We start from the raw sequence: 24,471 nt of genomic DNA, 5'->3' as shown, positions 1-24,471 counted from the left end.
TTGAACACAATATTCAGTCCGGAAGGCTGTAAAGTGCTTAGTCGGAAGATGAGGTGCTGTTCCTCCAGTTTGCGTTGAGCTTCACTGGAACAATGCAGCAAGCCAAGGATGGACATGTGGGCAAGAGAGCAGGGTGGAGTGTTGAAATGGCAAGCGACAGGGAGGTCTGGGTAATGCTTGCGGACAGACCGAAGGTGTTCTGCAAAGCGGTCACCCAGTCTGCGTTTGGTCTCTCCAATGTAGAGGAAACCGCATTGGGAGCAGTGAATGCAGTAGACTAAGTTGAGGGAAGTGCAAGTGAAATGCTGCTTCACTTGAAAGGAGTGTTTGGGCCCTTGGACGGTGAGGAAAGGGGCAGGTGTTGCACCTTCTGCGGTTGCATGGGAAGGTGCCGTGGGAGGGAGTTGAGGTGTAGGGGGTGATGGAGGAGTGGACCAGGGTGTCCCGGAGGGAACGATCCCTGCGGAATGCCGCCAGGGGGGGTGAAGGGAAGATGTGTTTGGTGGTGGCATCACGCTGGAGTTGGTGGAAATGGTGGAGGATGATCCTTTGAATGCGGAGGCTGGTGGGGTGATAAGTGAGGACAAGGGGGACCCTATCATGGTTCTGGGAGGGAGAGGAAGGTGTGAGGGCGCACGCGTGGGAGATGGGCCGAACATGGTTGAGGGCCCTGTCAACCATCGTGGGTGGAAAACCTCGGTTAAGGAAGAAGGAAGACATGTCAGAGGAACTGTTTTTGAAAGTGGCATCATCAGAACAGATGTGACGGAGGCGAAGGAACTGAGAGAATGGGATGGAATCCTTACAGGAAGCGGGGTGTGAGGAGCTGTAGTCAAGGTAGCTGTGGGAGTCGGTAGGCTTGTAATGGATATTGGTGGACAGTCTATCACCAGAAATTGAGACAGAGAGGTCTCAAATTATTTTGAGTTCTTTCAATTTCTCACACAGGGCGAAATCATACCAAAAGTCCACATGCACGACATAAAATCAAAGAAGATTTTACTCTTTGACTTCAGAGGACACATGGGCTTCTCTAGCAGAGCAGTTGTACTTCCTCCGTGAAGACAGGTACAAAGTATTTGTTTAGTTTTTCTGCCATTTCCTTATTCCCCATTTTAAATTCTCCTGTCTCTGCCTGTAGTATGCCCATATTTCTCTTTGCTAATCTTTTTACATTCCTGCAGAAGTTTTTAGTCAGTTTTTATGTTTCTTGCTGGTTTACTTTTAGATCCAATTTTCTCTTTCTTTATTAGTTTCTTGGTCCTTCTTTACTGAATTCTAAAATGTCCCAATCCTCAGGTTTACTACTTTCTTTGGCAACTTCAGAGGCCTCTTCGTTTCATCTAATAACATTTTGAACTTCTCTTCTACTTCTAGTACTACCATTCCCACTCTCTCTGCCTTTTGTTTGATGACATCTTTGTCATTTAATCTCCCTTTAACCTATCCCTGGCCTTCCCCGTTTGCTTAACTTGATCCTTCCCACCTTTTTCAATAGCAGAAAAACCATCACATTTCTGCCTTTCTTCAGTTCTAAAGAGTCATATCGGACTTGAGATGTTAACTCGGTTTTTCTCTCCACAGATGCTGCCAGACCTTCTGGGCAGAATTTTACAGTCCCGTTTTGGCGGGGACAGGGGCTGTAAAATGTGGCAAGACATTCTAAACCTCATTGGCTTCAGCGGGAATGTAAAATTTCACCCTCTGTCTATTTTTAGCACTTCTTGTTTTTATTACAGATGTCCAGCATCCGCAATATTTTGCTTTTATTTTAACTTCTCTTGTTAGCCATGATTGGATCACCTTTCCTGTTGGGTTTTGGGCCTCAAGGGGTGGTAAATTTGTTTTAAACCTTAATTCTTTAAATTCTAACCATTATCTGTCTACTGTCATACCTTTTTATGTAGTTTCCCAATCTACCACAGCCAATCTACCACAGTCCTCCATACTAACATCTGGGGACTAGTGCCAAAATTGGGAGAATTGTCTCACAGGCTAGTCAAACAACAGCCTGATGTAGTCATCCTCATGGAATCATATCCTACAGATAATGTCCCAGACTCCACCATCAGCACCCCTGGATATGTCCTGTCCCATCGGCAGGACAGACTCAGCAGAGGTGGCGGCACAGTGGTGTACAATTGGGCGGGAGTTGCCCTGGGAGTCCTCAACATCAACTCCAAACCCCATTAAGTCTCATGGCATCAGGTCAAACATGGGCAAGGAAACCTCCTGCTGATTACCACGTACAGCCCTCCCTCAGCTGATGAATCAGTGCTCCTCCATGTTGAACACCACTTGGAGATTTATACTATAAATTAGCTTCTCCTCCCAAAAAATAGATAATTGTTTTATTTTGTCCTTTGAAATTTTTGGAAGTTTTAGATTTTGCAATGACAGGAGTAGGTAAGTGTACTATCAGATTATCCAGTTTAGATAAAATAATGATGTAGTATTTATTTGGTTTAAAAAGATCTATGGGCTAAGCATATTGTATAATATAATCAAAATACAAACACTGACTAAACAAACTATCGTCTGAAAGGTAGCAAATCTTGGCGAGAATTTGGACGTAGAAAGAGGAAACAGAAAGGCCAGTCCAGTCCATTCCTTCTACCTTACATGTACTATTTTCCTACTTTGCTCTTTATTTAATCTCACATGAATATCTCAAGACATAAACATAAGTAAAGCCTCCAAGAAGATAACACTTTAATAATATATCTCCACTTTCCTAAGGAAACCAGTATAACTTCAATGTAATCACTTCATAATCTGAACCATTTTTAACCATGACATTTCTTCATTCTTAGCATTACAGAAATGTTAACATTTTTTCTGTAGTTGCCAAGGGCAAGGTGTAACTAAGTCACACCACTCAAGCCAATTGCTTGCATTTTCTGAACAATCAGTTCATCTCTGTTCACTGAGGAAATGCTGCCAATTCACTTTCTGTACTGTGATCTACAGAGCCATGCAGCCACGAATCCATTTAGCGTGCAAAATGCATACATGCTGCCTGATCACATGGCTCATGCATTTGGTAGATAAACACATCAAAGGTAGAAAAGTGCAAAAATAGTGGTACAACAAAAATTGTTCAGGCAAACTGGCTGCCAAAGCCCAATGATGCATTACTGTCTCCGTCTAGTGAAATCTCTTTCTCTCCAACGGTTAAACTTTTTTCTTCAAAGATGGTCTCAGATGTTAAAAACTAAAAATTGAAAAAACAGATTTCTTAGCTCACATTAAGGTGAGCTCAACATTATTAATGGGGTAAATGTCAACATAATGGGCGCGATTTTAACTCACTCAAAATCCATTCACTTACAAAGTTAAAAGCTGCCAATAACGCACTGGTATGTCAACATTACCTATAGAGCAAAGAACTGATCTTAATTAAAACATTCACAGACATGCAATATTTCTCATCTAATAATTCTAAGATATGCACTGTATCTACTGCAGATGTCAAATTTTCTCCATGAGATTTATGGAACCGATAGCCAGGATTTTTAGGATGGCAGTGTTCCCCTTCCTGCCCCACAGCTATTTCACACTCCAACAAGTATTAATGGACTGGAGATGGGTCTTCCACCCCTCACTCCGGAGGAAGTCCCACCTCAAAAGGGCAGCTCTCCAGTCCCAGTAGCGTCAGGAACAGCAATGGACAGGGCTGGGACTGCAAGGGGAGGGGCGGTTGTGAGTGACAATGTATAGAGGCTAGACATGAGGGGGACACCCAATAATGAAAGGAGGCTGTTAATGGAGGTGTCACCACCCTCCCCCCATTCCCCTGCCTGAAGCCGGAGCAGGGTCACTTCTCCGGCTTCCCCCCTGCCCCTGAACTCTTCCCATCAGCCTGAAAATTGAGGCTGGGCAGAAAACGGCCCTAATGGGCTCATTAATAGGCCATTTAAGGGCGTCAATTGGGGCAAGGGCAGGCCAGCCTCTCCCCATCCCACCATAAAATTGCAGAGGGGTTAGGGTGGGAGGGAGCCAGGTGGAAAGGCCATCGAGGAATTTTACTGGACCCCCCCTACCTGCCAACCTGTCGGTGAGGCAATTTAATATTCTGCCCTGTTTGTTCTGTGCATATTGCGCACAGCATATTTGAATAATAGCATGAAAATATATAGTAATTAACATATAGGATTATTCTGTTCGAACTTTGTGTAATTCTACAGATGATTTTACTTTCAGTTAAGCAAACTGCAAAATAAATCATCAGTACAGTTATTAAAGTTTCCACAATTTCCCAATTATTGGTGCTTTTGTTCTTGCAAAAATAAAATGTAAATTTTCAACAAAGGAAAATCATTACAGACAGGAGTGGGAGAGAAGACACAAGATGTGATCACAACAGGTTATTTTCTAAATTATCTCAGCATGCTTCAGCACAACACTATCTTGAAAGATTTCTTTTTGAGATGAATTACAGTGCCATTTTTGAGTTAGGAAGTGTGATAACACATTAATTGCCTTAATTTGAGCATTTCTGTCACTGCTTGCTAAACAGCCAGGCTTTGGAAACAAAATGGGAATGTGCCGGAACATAAGAAGATTACATTGCTTGGCCCATCAAATACGTGGCACCCCTCTTTTTAGCAGTATCAGTTCTATTGTACTAATCCTCATTCATTGCTTTTTCTTCAAATCCTGTAATACACTTACTTCCCATGTAAGTAGCCTTCTCACTTTTAGACGCCCATTGATTTTGCATGTGTGTCTTTCTGGAGTAATTACACATTTCCACAAATTTTGGTGAAAAATAACTTTTTTGTGATTTCACTTTTAACCCCATATGAGTTGAAGTTGTAAGATTATGTCCCCCTGTTTAGGTTTGAAGCTACAGCTATGGCTGCAGATGGAACACTGTTCGGTTTCAACTTCTTTGGTAAAGCAAAGGTTACATTTGCTTGTCAGTAAATTTGAGATAGAACAGCTCTTCAAAAAGTGAAGGAACATTGGATTTCTGCAACTTAAGAGACTATGCACCATTGTATTTTTAGCATAACTGCTTGTATTCCACAGACCTCTGTGCGCTGTTGCATTTTAAAAAACTGTTGGTCAGCTTCTGAAAAATTTCTAGGTCGATATACATGGTTGTAAGTTCAACCCTGGTCTTTGTGACTAAGCTGATCACAGCTGGGTGGCAGTCAGGGTTTCAGCATCTTTGGGCTAGAGCGAGGAGGGGGAAAATCAGCCAGAGTTCCTGCTTCCAAATGTTCATTTGCCGGGAAGTATAGTTGGGTAAACAACAAGCTGGTACAGGATTCATCTTGGATGCTTTCTCAACAGCTACATGTCTAGGCTGATACGTGAAGAATGGCCACTCCTATGAAGTACTAGAGGGAATCTAATGTCCATGAAACCATAACCCTGTATGATTCGATACCTTCAAAAGAAGGGACAATAATATTTTGGAAATAATTCATTTTAGTGTCAGGCTTGGTTTAGTGGTAGACGTTTGTCTCTGCATCAGAAGGTTGAGTGTTTAAGCTGCACTGGAGAGAAATGAGTACTACTGAGGGAATGCTGCATTATTAGAGGTGTCATCTTTCAGAAGAGACATTAAACCATGGCCTCATCTATCAAGAATCCCATTGCGCTTTTTGAAGAGGAGCATGAGGATTTTCTCATTTCCCTGGCCAACATTTAGTCCTCAACCAACACCACCAAAGAGAGGTTATCTCAGCACTACTGTTTGTGGGACTGAGTTCTTTGCAAATTGGCTGTCATGTTTACCTACATTACCAGAGGCACTACACTTCGAAAATACTTCACTGGCTGTGAAGTGCTTTGAGATGACCTGAGACTTTAAAAATTGCTCTATAAATGTAAGTTCTTCTTTCTTTCCAACTGTTCATGGTTTTCCCTTTGATCACAATTATTCTAGTTACAGATGAGAAATTTCAATACTATATAAATTAAGAAGTATGGAAAATACTAACAAAAGGAAGCAAATTTTGATTTCTGTAATGATAAAATATAAGCACTTACTTTGAGTGGTCTACTGCTGACATCAAAGAGAAGTATGTTTTCTGAAAGGACCAGTGTCCGTGCTGGATTGCACAAATCTAAGGGCTACAAAAAATAAACATGTAAATTAGTTGCAACAATTTGACCAGTTGGACTTCAACTGGTGTGATATTTCAAGTTGCCACTTACCAGTATATTAGCAACTGCAACCTCCATAACTCTTTTTAAAAGTAGTTTTAGTTACTTGAAAAATACACTTTCCTTGCAAAAAATTCAGACAATAGCCTAAATGCTCCAAGTTTCATCCAGAGAAGAAAAAATTCTGATGGTTTTTACAGCTATTTCAGTTGAAGTTCAAACCAATCAGGTACTGAAAGCATTTCCTCTGTCCGGACTTATGCTACAAAATTCTTAACTGTGAGTTGAGATTTGCATGTCAAAAAGAAGAGGATGTTAGAAAGCTGTTGCCCATTGCAGCCAGTACAGCTAACCTCAGAGCGTGGGCGTACTTCCCAAAATAACCCTTTGCACCAATATTACTTTCAATTTAATTTAGTACTGCATGCTTGCTAGAAAGGTCTTTGTGCAAAGAGAGACAGATATTCCTTAGTTCATATGAGCCCCATTTAACTTGTCATATTGGCTTAAAGCAACTGCTTGAGGTCATTCAAAAAATGGGCAAGGACATTTTTACATGTCATTATTGTGGGGACAGAAGGATCAAGAGTGCTCTTCCTGGGCCCACCAAAAATTCAAATGCGTTCCTGGCCTGGGAGACTGGCAGAGCTCAGCTATCCTTTTAGCTACATGTCAAGCATGGCCGGCAAGACAATGTAAAGCAAGGCCTAGGAGTTCAAGACTTTCAAGAAAAGTTAACCCGCAAAATGTGTTAACTTCATGCAAAAATATTACCATAGTTCTTCCAGTGTAAGTACAATAAACCAACCAAATATATCCTTACTTTCCTTTGAAATCTGTTTGAAATTAAATTTACAATTCAATAATATCACCTGAACAAAGAGAGGGAACACCAAAATTTTTGGAGCCAGAGTCATGCATGTCCCATAGTTGGCATGGGGAATATGAGATCTCACAATTGTGCAGTTTCTGTAATTCCCATAATTCTTCACTGCTTGTACAGTTGATTTCAAGATGTCTGCTGAAGATCCTATAAGTGACTGTTTTCTCTCTGGGCCACCTTGAACTCTGCTTCGGTCTACGTTTGCTGCAAGAAAAAATTATACCAAGCATCCTTAAGTTTGCATACAATAAGATAACTTGAGTTTCCAGAAATAAGCACGTCATACCATCCAAAGCTACAATTCTAATGTGAATGACATCTATTTGAGAATGTACTGCATAATACTTATATGCAAGAGACCTCCCTTGTTAAGTCTGTGCTGCGTCTTAAGCAACACATCACACATTTGTAATGTACAAAAAAGCCTAACATTCTGAATTTGTTAATTTTCCATCTGAGTAATATTTAGCAAAGGATTTTTTTTGTCATAGTTTATAACAGAAATATGTTTCCGTAATCACAGTTGACAATTTTGTAGCAAAAATCCAGACAGCTCGAATAGACAATAGGCTGAATTTTCTGCTCCTGCCAGCAGCGGGAATCATGGCGGGCAGGGGCACAAAATATGGCGTGATGGCAAAAGTCTGGTTCCCACCAGCAGGAAACTAGTTTGGAATTTTGTTCTCCTGACTTTGATGGCTCATTAAAGATGGCTCGAGTTTCCTGCTAATCCATGCCAGGAACCACATTTGCATCTCATGGATGCTCATTAAAAGGCCAACTCTCCAGAATTATGTTTCACCTCCAAATTAAGTGCTCCGCCAGTGGATTATTAGAATGGTTTGCTTCCCAACTGGAAATAAGTGGCGTGTGCCTAGCAAGCTTCACTTCATCTCGAAGTACATGGAAGCTGCTTTCACCTATCTTTAAGAGTGTTGCGCGAGATTTCGAGTGCTTGCATCACAAGCAGTGCCAAGGCTGAACAGGGGAGGCAGGCTTATGGAGGATGGAGGGGAGTGTGTCCGGGGAAAGGGGGAGTGTCTTAGAGGGCAGAGTTGGTGGTGTCAACGGTGGGGTCCTGGGGGGAGAACTCTACGGGTGGTAGAAGGGAACAGTCACAGTCAAAGGGAGAAATGGGATACGGTAGGGTGGGAAGAGATCCAGTGTGACAGTCTGGTAAGTGAAAGTCTCATCGGGTGGGTCATGGAGTGGGACAAGACAGGTGGGGACAACGAGTGGGTACGGGCTCAGGGTGGGCATGGGGGTGGTTACAGGCGTCGGCAGAGGTGGGGGGAGGCATGTGCAGGTGGATTATTATAAGGTCCAGGGTAATGAGGGAGGTGCAAGGGTGATTGAAGGGAGAGGAATGGTAGTATTCGGTGGGTCTGTGGTGATGGGTGGAGTTAGTGGAGTGGTGTCTGAAAAGTCACACACACCATTTTCTCAAGGCTAGTCTTGACAACACAGCTGCTCTGGTCATGTGAATCCTTGAAGTGGGAGGGGGTAGGTGGAGTTCAAGGTCAGCACTAGGGACACCCTGTTAATTATGAAGCAACTGGACGTGAAAGATGCTCGCTTGTGTTCTCCTCTCTATTGTGAAGCTCATATTGCAGCAGGGTTCCCAACTCATGGGTCTCATGATACCGAGATCCCAGCAAGGTGTAGAGCTTCCATTTGCCATTGGTTGCAGTCAGAGGCAGGGATGAAGGGAGTTGGATGCCCCTAAGGGCCATGGTTAATGAAGGGCAGCCAACTCGCGACTCCAAACTGCCATCCTCCCTGGTGAATGGTCGTGGCTGACAAGGGCTCAAGTCTTCTATGCTACTATGGCAATGGTCTCTCTACAGTTTTGGGGGTGGTGGAGACAAGTGGAAAAATGTCCACATGAGGCTTCTTGTACATGGTTCTCTTCACTCTGGTCAAAGAGCAATGTCTCGATACGCATTCATGTACGAATGGGAGGAACACCCATCTTCGGTCCTCCAGGATGTCCTTTACCTGCAAGGGGTGGGGAGAACAGGCCATGTCTAAATGGAGGCGGAGTGAAGGGCTTAGCACTTGTCTGCTGGCTTTGAGTTGGAGGGAAGCCTCTAAAGGATGTGCTTACTTAATGTATCACTTCAATTCATTCACACATCCACTGAGGCATCGATGATGCAGGCCGCATCAGCCTGCTTAATAATGGCTCTCATCCAGATGAGGAGATGGAGGGCCTGTTGCCAGTTGGTACAGGGCCAGGAGGAGCAAAGGCCTGGACAGCAAGAGGCAGCAGAGCCTCTAGACGGCCAAGAGGCTGGCGACCACGGAGCACTGCAGTAATGAGCAATGGGCTGACAATGGGTGGTGCTCTTATCTAGAGGTGAGAGAAAGGCAATGCTGGAGGCGCCCTCATATGTCCCAGGGATGTGGTTGCTCACATCTGACAGCTTCTCCAGTAAAGCTGCAGCCACAAAGACTCTGGAGGAGTAATGCAGAGCTCTTGGCCTGCAACGGGTGAATAACTGGCCAGGCGCCGTTTAAATAAGGCATTAGCACCTTCAGCCCCATGACGTAATGGCGAGGTGGGTGACTTCCTGCTTGCCTCTGCTACAAAATTCACTATGCTCCTCACAGATGCATAAAAATTGAGTTGAAAAGCCTGTCCACCCACTCTGCTGCCCAGTGGGAATCACGCTGACTTTCCTACTTGCCTCCACGTTTAGTCTCCAGAGCGAAAAATTCCACCCAATATCTTTCTGCTACATGCAGCTGGGTGTATTCAGAATTAGTTAAAATCACAATGTCAGCAACATAAAATTGTCATGTACAGCAATATGTTTTCGTCTTGTCCTTCAATTATATCATGATATGGTAACTTTGGCCAGTTATAGTAAAATAGCTTGTTATATTAACCAATGTGAAATAACATTTTTGATAGACAATTCCAGAGAGTCAATGTGGGATAAAAGTTATTAAGCACATATTAAGTACACAGATTTCAAACAATATGAAATTTAAACATTTAAAAATCAAAAATCACACTTCTGTGCCCACTGCAAACAACATCCCTTACCAATTACTACCAAAGTGCTTTGGTAGTTTGCAAAATGTCCTTGCATACTAGAGGCAAACAAACATGGTCATACAATCAAAACATGGGATCACATAAATATACATTTCTCAATTACATTATTTCAAGTGCTCTCATATTTGTCCATTTGTTATCACAGTATACAGAAAGCTAGGTTTAGCATACTTGAAAAGAAAGTCAGGCCATCAATTTCAATAGCCCAAAAATGGGCACAGGGGTCATAATGGGTAAACTTTGTGCTACCTGACCAGGCCTGCTACCTGACCAGGCCTGCTACCAGACCAGGCCTGCTACCTGACCAGGCCTGCTACCTGACCAGGCCTGCTACCTGACCAGGCCTGCTACCTGACCAGGCCTGCTACCTGACCAGGCCTGCTACCAGACCATAGCATAAAGCCAGCGCTAAGCAAGTTGTTAAATGGCTACAATCCAGGGTAGGGGGTGCACAATCTTGAGAGGTTAGCAAAGGTTCAAGCACTTTAAAGCCAGCCTATCTCTCTTAAAGGAGGGCTGCATTTTGGCTGGAGCAGGTACTAGAGGTCATTTTAAAAGTGATTTTGACCTGGAAAAGATATAAGGTAGGTACAATATGCCAGGGAGCAGGCTCCAAGATACTCTGGTGCGACACGAGAGGCTTCGGTGGAGGAGGTGGAAAGCTGGGTAATGGCTTCTCTCAAAAAGGAGCCAGGAGACTCTCCAGTTAAACTTTGCAAAGGCTGTAGATCAGATAGCCAGGGTGGTCGTTGCCAGGAGTCTAAAACCAAGGGCCTGAGTGCAATGCCGAAAGACGTTCAAAGACCTCACACATTTGGTCAGTGAATGTAACTTCAAATGACTTTGAACATTAATATGTGTTCCAGGTGAGATGCATCCCTGGCTGCCTGGCTGCTGTGGAAGGCAAGGGAGAAGATTGCAGGGCCCTTGACATTAATTTTCAAATCTTCTCTGACCACAGGAGAGGTGCCTGAAGACTGGAGGACAGCTAAATATTGGTTTAAATTATCTGCCATTTCCCTGTTCCCATTATCAATTCTCCTGTTGCATCCTCCCAGGGTCCCACGCTCACCTTAGCCACTCTCTTTCTTTTTACATACCCATAGAAGCTCTTGCTGTTTGTTCTTATATTTCTTGCCAATTTACTGTCATAATCAATTTTCTCCCTCTTTATTAAGTTTTCAGTCATCCATTGCTGGTTCCTAAAAAAAATCCCAATCCTCTGGCCTACCGCTAGTTTTTGCTGCTTTGTATGGCTTGAATTTTGATTGGATACTCTCCTTGACTGCCTTTGTTAACCACGGGTTGTTCATCCTTCTCCTCCAGTCCTTCTTTTTGACTGGGATAAATTTTTGCTGAGCATTATGAAATATCTGCTTAAATGTCTGCCACTGCTCATCCACTGACCTTCCCCTTAGTCTATTTTCCCAGCCCACTTTAGACAACTCTTTCTTCATACCTCTGTAATTGCCTTTATTTAAGTTGAGGACACTGGTTTGAGACCCGAGTTGCTCGCCCTCAAACTGAATTTGAAATTCTACCATGTTGTGATCCCTACCGCCTAGAGGATCCTTAACTACGATATCTCTTATTAATCTCAACTCATTACACATTACTAGATCTAAAATAGACTGTTCCTGGGTAGGTTGTACAACGTATTGCTCTAAAAACAATCCCTGATGCACTCTACAAATTCATCTTCCATGTTACCCCTGCCAATCTGATTTGTCCAGTCAATATGCAGATTAAAATCACCCATGACAATTGTAGCACCCTTCTTACACACCTCCATTATTTCCCGATTTATACTTTGTCCTACAGTGAGGCAACTCTTCAGGGGCCTATAGACGATCCCCAGCTGTGACTTCTTTCCCTTGCTATTCCGTATTTCCACCCAAACTGATTCCACATCATGATCTATTGCACCTATATCACTACTCACCACCGCACCGCTCGGGGTCCTTTATTAACAAAGCTACCCCACCTCCTTTTCCTTTATGCCTATTTTTCCAGAATGACGAATACCCTTGAACATTGAGCTCCCAGTCTTGGTCACCCTGCAACCACGTCCCTGTAACAGCTATCAAGTCACATTCATTCATTTCTATTTGTGCCATCAACTGATCTATCTTGTTACAAATGCTGCATGCATTCAGATAAAGAGCATTAAAGCTTTGACTTTTTACCATTATTACTCATTTTGTTTCTAGTTTCTGCTGCACTCTTCTGCTTATATTTTCTGCCCCTTCCTGTCACAGTTTGATTATCGTTCACCTCTTCACTACCCTGCACCTCTGCTCTCTCATTTCATTTGATTTTTTAAACTTCCTTCCAATTGCACCCTCCCCCCGACTAATTAGTTTAAAGTTCAATCAACAACCCTCTTTATACAATTCGCCAGGACACTGGTCCCAGCATGGTTCAAATGAAGCCCACCCTAACGGAACAGCTCTCTCCTTCCCCAGTACTGGTGCCAGTGCCCCATGAATCAGAACCCATTTCTCCCACACCAATCTTTGAGCCACGCATTTAGCTCTCTAATCTTATTTACCCTACACCAATTTGCACGTGGCTCAGGTAGTAATCTGGAGATTATTACCTTTGTGGTTCTGCTTTTTAATTTAGCCCTGAGCTGCTCGCAGCTCTTTCCTAGGCCTATGCATGTCGTTGGTACCTACGGGAACCATGACAACTGGATCCTTCCCCTCCCACTCCAGGTTCCTCTCTAGCCCAGAAGAGATGCCCTTAAACTTGGCACTAGGTAGGCAACACAGCCTTCGGGACTCTCTGTCTTTGCTGCAGAGAACAGTATCTATTCCCCTAACTATGCTATCCCCTATTACTCCCACCCTTTTCTTTTCTCCCCCCACTGCTCTGTACCATGGTGCTGTGGTCAGTTCACTCATCCTCCCGGTAGTCTGTGCCCTCGTCCACACTGGGAGCAAGAACCTCATACCTATTGGACAAGGGCACTGGCTGAGGCTCCTCCAAAGCTAAATTCTGGATCCCCATACCTGCCTCACTCGCAGTCACACACTCCTGCCCCTGACCACGATCTAAATTTGATATAATTAATCGATGGGTGTGACTGTCTCCTGAAACAGAGTGTCCAGGTAACTCTCCCCCTCCCTGATGTGTCGCAGTGTCCACAGATCGGACTCCAGCTCATCAACTCTAAGCTGAAGTTCCTGGAGCTGCCAACACTTGCTGCAGATGCGGTCACTGTGAATCGCTCCGGCGTCCACCAGCTCCCACATACTACAGCTGGAACACATCGCCTGCCCAGCCATCTCTATTCTATTTAATTAATTAATTTGGATGTTAAATGTTTAGAAGTGAATTTCTTAACTGTACTCTTAGCTGCAATAAAGTCTCCTGATTTAAACCGCTTGGCCAATCAAAAGAGACACAGAAGAGACACCCACCAATCACCTACGTGTTTTCCTTTGACGTCATACTTCAGCTCTGACAGGTAGAAACAGGCTTGAAGGGGCTCTCTGGTGCCGGTTTTTCTCTCCCGCCGCCTCAGCCCTTCTCATGCAGGTCTGCTCTCTAGGTGCTGCTGACTGCCTGGCTCGGGGTCCTCCTCTCGCACTCTCCTCTAGGTGCTGCTGACTGCCTGGCTCGGGGTCCTCCTCTCGCACTCTCCTCTAGGTGCTGCTGACTGCCTGGCTCGGGGTCCTCCTCTCGCACTCTCCTCTAGGTGCTGACTGCCTGGCTCGGGGTCCTCCTCTCGCACTCTCCTCTAGGTGCTGACTGCCTGGCTCGGGGTCCTCCTCTCGCACTCTCCTCTAGGTGCTGCTGACTGCCTGGCTCGGGGTCCTCCTCTCGCACTCTCCTCTAGGTGCTGACTGCCTGGCTCGGGGTCCTCCTCTCGCACTCTCCTCTAGGTGCTGCTGACTGCCTGGCTCGGGGTCCTCCTCTCGCACTCTCCTCAAGGAGGTATAATTTTGGAAGATGCTTTCTGAGGAGTTCCTGCAATGCATCTTGTACATCTTATACATGGTACACACTGCTGTCACCATGCATCAGTGGTGGAGGGAGTGGATGTTTGGCACCCTATCCACAGTCAAGTGAGCTGCTTTGTCCTGGATGCTGTCAAGTTTCTTGAATGTTGTGGGAGCTGCACTCATCCAGGCAAGTGGGGAGGATTCCATCACACTCCTGACTTGTGCCCTGTAGATGGTGGACAGGCTTTGGGGAGTCAGGAGGTGAGTTACTCACCGCAGGATTCCTAGCCTCTGATCTATTCTTGTCGCCACCGTATTTATCTGGTTAGTTCAGTTCAGGTTCTGGTCAATGGGGTAACCACCAGGATGTTGATAGTGGGGGGGGGTGGGGGGGCGGAATTCAGACATGGTAATACCATTGAATATCAAGGGGCGATAGGTTCTCTCTTGTTGGAGATGGTCATTGCCTGACACTTGTGTGGCACTTGTCAGCCCAAACCTGGATATTGTCCAGGTCTTGCTGCATTTGGACATGGGCTGCTTCAGTATCTGAGGAGTCGCGAATGGTGCTGAACATTGTGCAATCATCAGAGAACATCCCCACTTCTGACCTTATGATGGAAGGAAGGTCATTGATGAATCAGCTGAAGATGGTTGGGCCGAGGACACTACCTCGAGGAACTCCTGCAGTGATGTCCTGGAACTGAGATGATTTACCTCCAACAACTACAACCATCTCCCCTTGTGCTAGGTATGGCTCCAACCACTGGAGAGTTTTCCCCTGATTCTCATTGATTCCAGTTTTGCTAAGGCTCTTTGATGATAAATCAAGATAAATATTAGCACACACAAGAATATCCATTCCAGTTAGTAAATGGAATATTGCACATAAAATGCAGAAACTCTTCACCGTTCATCTGTTTAGGGTATGCCTTTGCACTGCAAAGGAAATTCATTTTCTTCCAATTTTACATCCTGGTATAGGAAAATGAACTTTGCACAAAGTTTCATCAACAAGATCAGTTCAGAAACCAGAAACAAAATACAGCATAATCTCTTTGTAAATGTAAATTAGGTGTCAATATATTTTGCCTGTAGAGAGGCCTGTTAGCTCAGTTGGAAAAATGGGTAGCATGAGGATAAGTTCAATCCCTGTTCTGGCTGAAGTAGTCTCGGGACGTACCTCCTTTCCCTACCCATAGTAAAAAAAAAATCACAGCACTTAGCCATAGTTTGGCAAATAATCACCAAGTACCTGCCTTTGGGCAGAGAACTGTGCCTGTGTCTGTCTGTATTTCTACATCAATGCCACAGGGTGGCGGCACCACATTCAGTTCTACCTTTGCCAAGTGATAGAATTTTGCAGATCACTGTAACTCCTGCCAAAGGAGTTAGGAACAGTAGTGCACATGCGCTCAACCTGCATAGATTCTCCAACCAAGCTGCATGCTGTTTTGCTCCAATGCCAGTTTATCACTGCAAAAAGTTAACACTGCAACTTTAACCACTAAATGATATTTTTCTTTTGATTTATTGGATACAGGTTATGAATTGTATTGTGAACAAGTTAGAAAGTCTTTGCGGAGGAAATTCGTACACAGCTGTTTAGCTCAATTGGTAGATAATAGGACTGTTAAACGGGAGTCATTGTTTTGAGCCCCATGCTGGGTGGTGAAGTGTTTTCTTAAATATTTTATCCAAAATACTTTACTGATTTTTATTGCTTTTTTTAAGTGTCCTCAAACTAAATAGTACAATCAATCCTCCACAACCTGAGTTCATCAGGAGCCTCATTTACTGAAATTTCCTGATTACATATCTTCAACATTTACTAAATTATCAGATGCATGTTACAGAGGAACAGTTGATAAACCATGGGTAGACTAGTTAAGGGCTTTTGCCCTTTGTACAGGCATAAAAATGGATAACTTGAACTTTATTGCAGGCAGCTGACACTCTAACACTGCATCTACATATATGTAGGGTGTGCTCCACCTAGTGTTGCGGCACAAATGAATGCCTTTCGTTGGCGGGTTTGGAAAACCAACCTTTAGTCTTGAAGTAGTTTTTCTTTCATGCTTAGACTTCGGCATATAATTTGAAGCCACATTCCATAAGTTCATGTCTAGTTAGACTCACTAATTCATAATTTTGCTGTAAAGTAACTTACCTTTGCTGATCCCACTGAAATTAACACACCATGTAGCGCTAGGGAAATAAACATTTTGAATCTTACACCCATCCCGAGCTGGCAACCCCACCATATAGTGCTTTAAACAGGCTCGAGCTCACTGATCCCTGCTTAAGATATAAGAAAGAACTTGCTTTTATATCACCCCTTCATGGCCTGGGCCATCTCAGAGCAATTTACAGCCAGTGAAGCATTTTTGAAGGGAAATCCTGGTAGGGAAATATGGCAGCTATTTGCAAGGTGCCACAATGAAAGGGTGATCAGATCATCTATTTTAATGATGTTGTTTGAGGGTTGAAAGTTGGACAGGATAATGCCCCTGCTCTTTTTCAGAGTAACGGCATCTTATACAATCATCCAAGAAAGCAGATAAGACCTCAGAGCCTTCCCATTTCCAAAAAATGGCACCTCTGACAATGGAGCACTTCCTCAGCACTACACTGGTGCCAACCACAACCTTCTGAATCAGAAGTGAATTGCGGTCACTGAACCAAAACTGACACCTGAATATGCAGACCAAAATTTAGAAGCTTCTCTAATAGTCATCGAAATATTAAGCAAACCCTCATCTTCCTATAGTTATAAACTGCCAATTGCATTTATTAACATTGAGAAGCTATTAATGTTAAATGCTGCTCAGTGTGATCTCCTCTTTCCATGACAACATGATAGGTAAGGTCAGCTATGAGAGATCAACATTGGAATCCTCTGAGGTCTATAGTGGGGTCAAACCAAGCCGTGTTCTGGCATGGACACTCTTTGGCATATTCTTTTCTTCGCTGCTGTTATATGCTTTCAGTTCATCTACAGAAGATGTCTACTTACATACCAGAACTGATGGAAAACTGTTCAGCCTTGCTCATCTGTGATCCAAGACAAAGGCACCCAAGTCCTCATCAGAGAGTTGCTTTACACTGATGATGCCACACTAACATTCCATAGTGAGGAACACCTGCAGCAGCAAATGGACAGACTCGCTCATGCCTGTAAAGAGTTTGGTTTGACCGTCAGCATCAGGAAGGCAAATGTCATGGTCCAGGATGTTGCCATATGTCATCTATCAGTACTGACAATATGACTCTGGAGGTTGTTGATAGCTTCACATACTTAGGCTCCATAATCACCAGCAATCTGTCACATGATGCTGAAATCAACACGCACATTGCAAAAACTGCAGCTGTAATGTCTAAGCTGAGTAAGAGTGTGGGGAACAGCAGCAACCTGACTGAACACCTAACTGCGAGTCTACCAAGCCTGTGTCCTCAGCACATTCCTACACAGTGGTGAGACCTGGACAACGTATGCCAGACAGGAGAAAAGGCTGAACAGTTTCCACCTTTGCTGTCCCAGACGTATCCTTGGCATCTCTTGGCAGGACAAGGTCACCAACTCAGGAGTCCTGGGGCATGCTAATTCCATCAGCATACTCTTCATTGCTAAGTTAACGAATTCTGCACTGATGAAAGGGCATTGGAAGAGGTGAGCAGGAATGAAAAGCTCAGCTGGCTAAGAACAGGGCCCAGATAAAACAGAGGTCAGCAAATCCTGCATCTTCTCAGCCCACTGTCTTCTACTACAGCCAGTGTGATAGAGAATGCCATGCCAGAATGGGGCTCCTGAATCACACCTGGCGATGCTAAACATAGAGTTGACCACCATGGCACAAGCCATCATCTTACAAGATGATGTCAGCATTACATTTATTCAATAGTAAATGCATAAAGGACTATTCGTAATGTCACATCCTACATTTAGAGTAGCTAAAAACTTCACTATGCCTGGAGATAACCCCCTTCATATAGTTTGGAGTTGAATCTTTTAAAGCTGTTATAGCTAAAGTATTATCCATGTAATGAGACATCATGCACCTAACACATATCAATAGCATTACAACTTTCAAAGGTTTCACTCATCAAAAGCTTCACAAATAGTACGGTCAGCTATTCTGATTGGCTCGCAAAACCACAATCCTATTGGTTAATTATATTCTTTGCCCCAAGTACCCCACTAATGAAATGTAAACCAGTCATTAACCAGTTCCTTTTCAGGTGGGATATGTGATGAATCAATAGCCAACAGTTACTACAAGATCAACCAATCAAGCCTTCATTTTTTTCTTCAAAAGTTGCTATTACTGAATAAGCAAGGATCATTAAATCAAGCCAATTGCTACAATTTTCTTCATGATGCTGTTTCCTCACTGCAAGATACACATATATACAAAAATGTATGTAACATATGGTAAAAATTAAGCTATTCTGAAAAAAGGAACTAAGTTTACAAATAACCCATAATAAACTAAAGCTTATTTTTTCTGCTGCCAACCATCTCCTTAAACCTCTCTCCCCTGCCCCTAGCATCCTTACCTCTAATACCTATGTGGAGCTCACGGTTTTCTTGTTCGCCAAGATAGAGGCCATCTGTTTAGTCGCTTCTGCTGTTTTCCCCATAGTCTATGTCCACAAAGGCAAACTTCCACCCAGTCCCACCTGCTCTAGCTCTGAAACTCAATCTTATACTGCCTCTCCAGTTATTCCCCAAAATACCCTCCTCAATCACCATGCTCATCTCATCCACAAGACTTGCATCTTGCTTCTTCAACCCCATTCTGACTGATCCAACTTCCCCTTTTGGACCCCACATTTTCCAATATTGTAAATGATTCCCTATCCACAGGGAATTTCCCACTTTATTTCAAGATGACCCTCATTAACAACTTATCACTAGTTCCCATTCCATCTCCAAACTCCCCTTCCTCTCCAAGGCCTTTGAGCATGTTGGTGGCTGTAAAATCTATTTACACCTATCTCACAACATTCTGCTCGAGTCCCTCCGATCAGAATTTTACTGCTCCCACAGCACTAAGTCAGCCTCAAGGGAAGTCACTAATGACATTAGCTATAAGCTAGTAGTTCGAGGAACAACAGGCACTTACAGGCAGAGGACCTTTTGGGAAGAGGAGTTGTTTCCTTTTGGCACATATGAGGAAAGCAACGGGAAACCACTTCATGCATGCTTTCCCAGTCATATTACTCATTTCTCATTGAAGCTGAAAATGGGAGGTTCTTACAATCAACTGAAGAGAAAAGTGCAGGACCACGAAGAGAAATGACCAGAGAATCTGCCCAAGACCACTACTACATTTATTGTGTAATGGGGTAGTTAAGTTCTTATCCTCAAATCCCTCCATAACCTTGTGTCAAGAAGATATAATGTCTATAATGTTATTGGAAATTATTTTAAAATAGAGTTTAATGATGTCCGTGTCTGCATGTGTGTGTCTTAATTGGATTAAAGCCAGCTGGTCTAGAGATTTTGATGTATAGAAGTAGGTTTGAAATGGTAATTAGATAAACACAGGAAAATAGAAGGTGAGGTGTAAAGGCAGAAATTTACATTTGTAAATACACCATTCAAAAGAGTGGGTGAAATATTACACCTAACCAAGTGAAGCTCAGAAACAATGTTTCTTTTAACGCTTACTAGTAAAGTGGGTATTATGAAAGGGTTTTATTGTTAGAAGATTTAAAGTAAAAAAAAACCTAGTGGCAATAAGAATTTGCATTCAAAGAGGAAAATATGTATAAAGGCTGTTGGTAAAAGAAGGAGGGATTTTAAAATCTAAAGCTTCCAGCTTGTAAGCCTCAAATCTGTCTGCAAGGACCCAGAGCTGAAATAAACTCATTTTGAATGCAGCTGTCCAAGGAGTGCTTTGCCAGGGGTCTGTTTAAATCTGTGTTTTACTGTTGTCTTAACAGGGGTGTAACTGAGAGTCAGATTAATTAGGTGATTTTTGTAGTTATTATAGTAGTAATTTTGTAGACATATGTACGTGCTTACAATCTTTTTTGTATTAATAAATGTTTAATTTAGTTTTATAAAAAACCTCTCGAGACTCAGTTGTCTTATTACTACTGAATTCAAAGCCTGCATCTCCAAACATACAAATTGCAAAAATGGGTTATGACAGCTGTTTCACGTTTCCCTCTGGAATTTGAATAACTCGGCCTTTACCATCGGCTGTGTCATAATACTTGCCACACTGTTAAGTCAGCAATCTCCTCCAGACAATCTACCCGTCCATTCAGTCTGTGACCCCGGCTTCATGTGCATCTCTATGTCCCTTTATCCCACAATCATTGGTATAGCCTTTAGCTACCTAAGTTCTGCATTCTGGAATTTACACCCTAAACCCATCCACTTCTCTATTCCTTTAAAAATTTCCTCAGAATGCATTTTTTTGCCCAAGTCTTTAAGCACAACTAAACTCTCCCCTAGCTCAGCGTCTTCTTCCTCTTACTATGAATCTGTAAAGAATCTTAGAACAGTTTGTACTTTAAGGCTTCTATATAAATGCAAGCTGTCGTTATTCTACAGTGCAAAACTAACATCTTACTGAGCACAAAATTCACGATAAGTGGAGCTTAAAAAAATTACCTTCACCGAGTATGGAAGACAAATTACCTCTCATTTCTGGCAGTGATGAATCAATTGGGAGACACTATGACAGAAACAATTTCAGCAATATCTCAACCCGGTGAATAAGTGTATGTCATTGAGTGACTGTCATGTAGCTAATGCAACAGGGTGAGGATGGGAGGGTATGTGAGCTATAGGTATTTGAGACCTCTGTACCCATACTAGAGGTACAGCAGAAGTACAGCTTTAAAAAGCTATATAAAATGTCAGAATGAACAAGGCAAGGTGGTATAGTTTTTTTTAAAAAACCTTTAAAGACAATTAAAGTCAATACTCCAGCCTGGAAGGATGAAAGGAAGGGAAATAGTTCAGTTAGAGGAGAGGTTGCAGAGGAAGTAGTTGAGAATAAGAGGTTAACACTAGAAAATAATACCTGTTACTGTTTTGTTCATTGCTCCACTTAAAAAAGACACAACTGCCATGGATGAATAAGCTTCGCCTGTTTTAAACATTAAACTCTGGTCTGCGTGCCTAATTGACCCCTGGGTCCTAGGCCTACTTTAGCCTGTAACACTAAATATTTACTGTTGGTTTATAGCTTCTGGTTACAGACTGAAATATATTGTATATCAGAAGGCTACATTAATAACTAATCTTAAACACTTACCATAAATGACATGGTTCTCCTGAGATGCTGTCCTCAGAATCTGAAAAGTAATCAAATTATAAGTAAAATGAACATAACTTTGATCACATGAGTCAGCTGTGGAAGGTAAAATTTCAACATTCAACCCCTAATATTCAAACTTTAAACCTTGGAACTGTTACAATTTTTATAAGTTCCAGATATTGTTCTTATACCCAGCACAAAATTTTACTCTCACAGGCAACCCCACAGTCCCTATGAACTTGGAGCTGAGTTTTTGACCCTGGCTCACTTCCATCTTGAGCATTGTCTATTCCACCTCTCTATCACAGTGCCAGCTTTGGCTATGGTCAATATGATCTGCTGGCCTAGTTTTGATTGTTTGGAGCAATCTCCCTAATTGGTTTTGGGTTTTATGTCTTTCACCTTCCCCAAGAGATCCCTTGATTCTTGGTGGGTAGGGAGTTTCTATTCACGAGTCATAAGACACTATGATTATATGGAGTGGATCGAAAGGTCTTTCTCTGTCAGATATTTTCATGTTTGTATGTCACCCCTCCCCCACTCCCTGCATTAGTCCAGCTGCTGCCAAAATTCTCAACCATGCCTTTGTCACCTCCAGACTCAACCATCCAACACTCTCATCCTGCACCATCTGTAAACTTCATTTCATCTAAACTCTGCTGCACCTATCCAACTATCCTGCACCAAGTCACACTCACCCTTCAACCATATGTTTGCTGACCTACTATGGTACCTACTCTCCCAGCGTCTTAAGTATAAAATTCTCATCTTTGTGTTCAATTCCCTTCATGTCCTCACCCCTCCCAATCACTGTAACCTTCTCTAACTTTACAACCTCATAGAAAATTACCTTCCTTCAAATCTAGGCACTTGTGCATCCCTCACTGCTTCCATTGCATCATTGATGGTCATTCCTTCAGCCATCTAGGCTCTATGCCCTTGAAATCCCTCTCTAAGCGCCTATGGGTCTCCCACTCCTTTTAAAATCCACAACCTTGACCTGGCTTTTAATCACCCCTTCTAATATCTTGTGCTTTGACTCAATGATTCACTATTGTGAAGTGCCTTGTTACGTTTCTCTCTGTTAAAGATACCATATAAACAAGAGTTGTTCTTATATTTGAAACAAAATATTTTAGTATTTCTAACACACTACTTAACCAAATCAGCCAACTTTCTTTTCATCAGGTGCATACCTGGCTCCCATGTTTTACTGGTGAAAGAATGAGAAAATTGTCTCTCTCAGACCCAACATTTGACACCATAGGCCCGCTTTGTGGACACTTGTCAAACTCCTCACGTCGCTCCCAGCTGTTCAGTACAACCCCATTGGTACCATCATACACAATATGGCAACTTTCTCTGTGGTCCACAGAACTAGACGGAGTGCTACAGTTCTTTTCACGCTTGTTGGGTGGAGACTGCAATTCATAATTTGATTTGTAAGATGGTTTTCTAATCATGCGTTCAAAGCTGGGCTTCAACCGAGGAACAAGGCGCCAGATTAAAACAATGATCTGGCTGTGACAGTTTCTGTAAAGGAGCAAATAACATAGCATTAAAAACAGCATGTGATAATGCTTGAAAGGCAGGTTTTCTGCTTGTGCACCACTAGTAGAGCCTCATCCACTGATAGTTGATATTGGGAAATTGTGGGTGATTATTATATTCCCATCTATATATTTACCCTTTGCTGTCCAATACAACCAATTGTACTTAAAATTTCATTAAAAGCAACAAAATCTCCAGTGCAGCATCCCCAATAGTTTATTTTGGTGATATAATTCATCCTTGAATATTTGAGGTAATTAATACACTGATTGTTGCACAGGAGATCTGTAGATTACATATTTATAAGGTTGTATCATGTATCATGAAGACAAATGCAGCACCTTAAAGCATGTGCCACAATGCTTGAAGAATAAATGCATACCAAGGACTAGAGAATATAAATTTGAGAATGAAGAACCTGAATGGATTACAAACAAAACAAAGTGAAATAATTAAGAAAGACAAACTACAGAGTTTGTAAAAGGGAAAGGTGAGTAAAACCACTGAAAAAAATGCAGAAATCTCAAAAATGGTGAAAATGTAGTCAATATGGCAAAAGAAAACTAGAAATGAGTGTAGCTGTAGAAGACAAACACAACATTTAGAAATGCTCCCAATATTATAACAGTAACTTAAGTGTTATCAAAGAAGAATTAAGGTGACTGAAAAGCATCACTGGGGCCGAGAATTAACTAAAATAAATTAACATTCTAAATAATTACTTACTCGACGTTTTCACCAGAGAAAAAAATAATAGCATGTCGCACTTTGCAAGATATTCCACAATCAAATTTAACAGTTTAGAAATGACCAGGAGCCATTTTGAATTGATGCTGCCAGCTCAATATAATGAAGTCAGGCATGCAGCCACTATACCCAAAATCTTCTTCGGCTGCATGCCTACGTGGGCGGGTGGGAAACTGAACTCAACTGATGCCAGTTAAAGGCAGTCAGCATCACTTAAGGTGATGGTTTAGCCATGGTAGCCAACTATGCGTTAAGCATTGAGTGGTATGGCTCAGATGCCCATTCTGGCATGGTAGTCTCTTTCACATTTGCTGCAGAGGAAGGCAATGGACTGAGAAGGTGCACAATTTGCTGGTCTCTGTTTTCTCTCAGCTCTCTTCTCAGCCAGCTGAGCTTTTCATTTCTGCTCACAATGCTCGTCCAAACAGTCAGCTTCCAAAGGCCATAGCTGTCAGTGCCTATCCCTTAGTTGTCATTGTCAATGTCCGTCATCTTCAGGTCTAACATGGAAGTGTCCCTGTAGTGGCAGTATGGATGTCCAGGTTGTGATCCAGTAGCCAATTCACTGTACAGAGTAGAGTGTCTTTGGCTACACAACCATCATCCATCCAATGAATGTAGACGAGCTAGTGCATATAGATGTTGTTAGCTTAGCATGGACTGTATGCTGATAGAATTAGCATGCTTCAGGACCTCTGCATTGGTGACCTTATCCTGCCAAGTGATGCCAAGGATACGTCTGAGACAGCGAAGGTGTAAACTGTTCATACAATATAAAAGCAAAATACTGCGGATGCTGGAAATCTGAAACAAACACAGAAAATGCTGGACAAACTCAGCAGGTCTGACAGCATCTGTGGAGAGAGAAACAGAGTT

The 24,471-nt window shown here is 42.7% G+C and overlaps 1 protein-coding gene across 1 annotated transcript in view; it reads right to left on the bottom strand.

The window, feature by feature from the left end:
* Positions 1–24,471, bottom strand: part of rgs3a (regulator of G protein signaling 3a) — a 201,497-nt gene that overhangs the window by 164,733 nt on the left and 12,293 nt on the right. Inside the window, exons 4-7 of the mRNA XM_078549779.1 lie at positions 22,494–22,830; positions 21,295–21,334; positions 6,993–7,207; positions 6,004–6,087 (exon numbers count right to left, since the gene is read on the bottom strand). Coding sequence (XP_078405905.1) covers positions 6,004–6,087; positions 6,993–7,207; positions 21,295–21,334; positions 22,494–22,830 — 676 coding nt within the window. The remainder of the gene's footprint in view (positions 1–6,003; positions 6,088–6,992; positions 7,208–21,294; positions 21,335–22,493; positions 22,831–24,471) is intronic.

Source organism: Cetorhinus maximus, chromosome 10, assembly GCF_964194155.1.
Source record: "Cetorhinus maximus chromosome 10, sCetMax3.hap1.1, whole genome shotgun sequence".
Classification (NCBI taxonomy): domain Eukaryota; kingdom Metazoa; phylum Chordata; class Chondrichthyes; order Lamniformes; family Cetorhinidae; genus Cetorhinus; species Cetorhinus maximus.
This window is presented reverse-complemented; position numbering and strand designations above follow the sequence as displayed.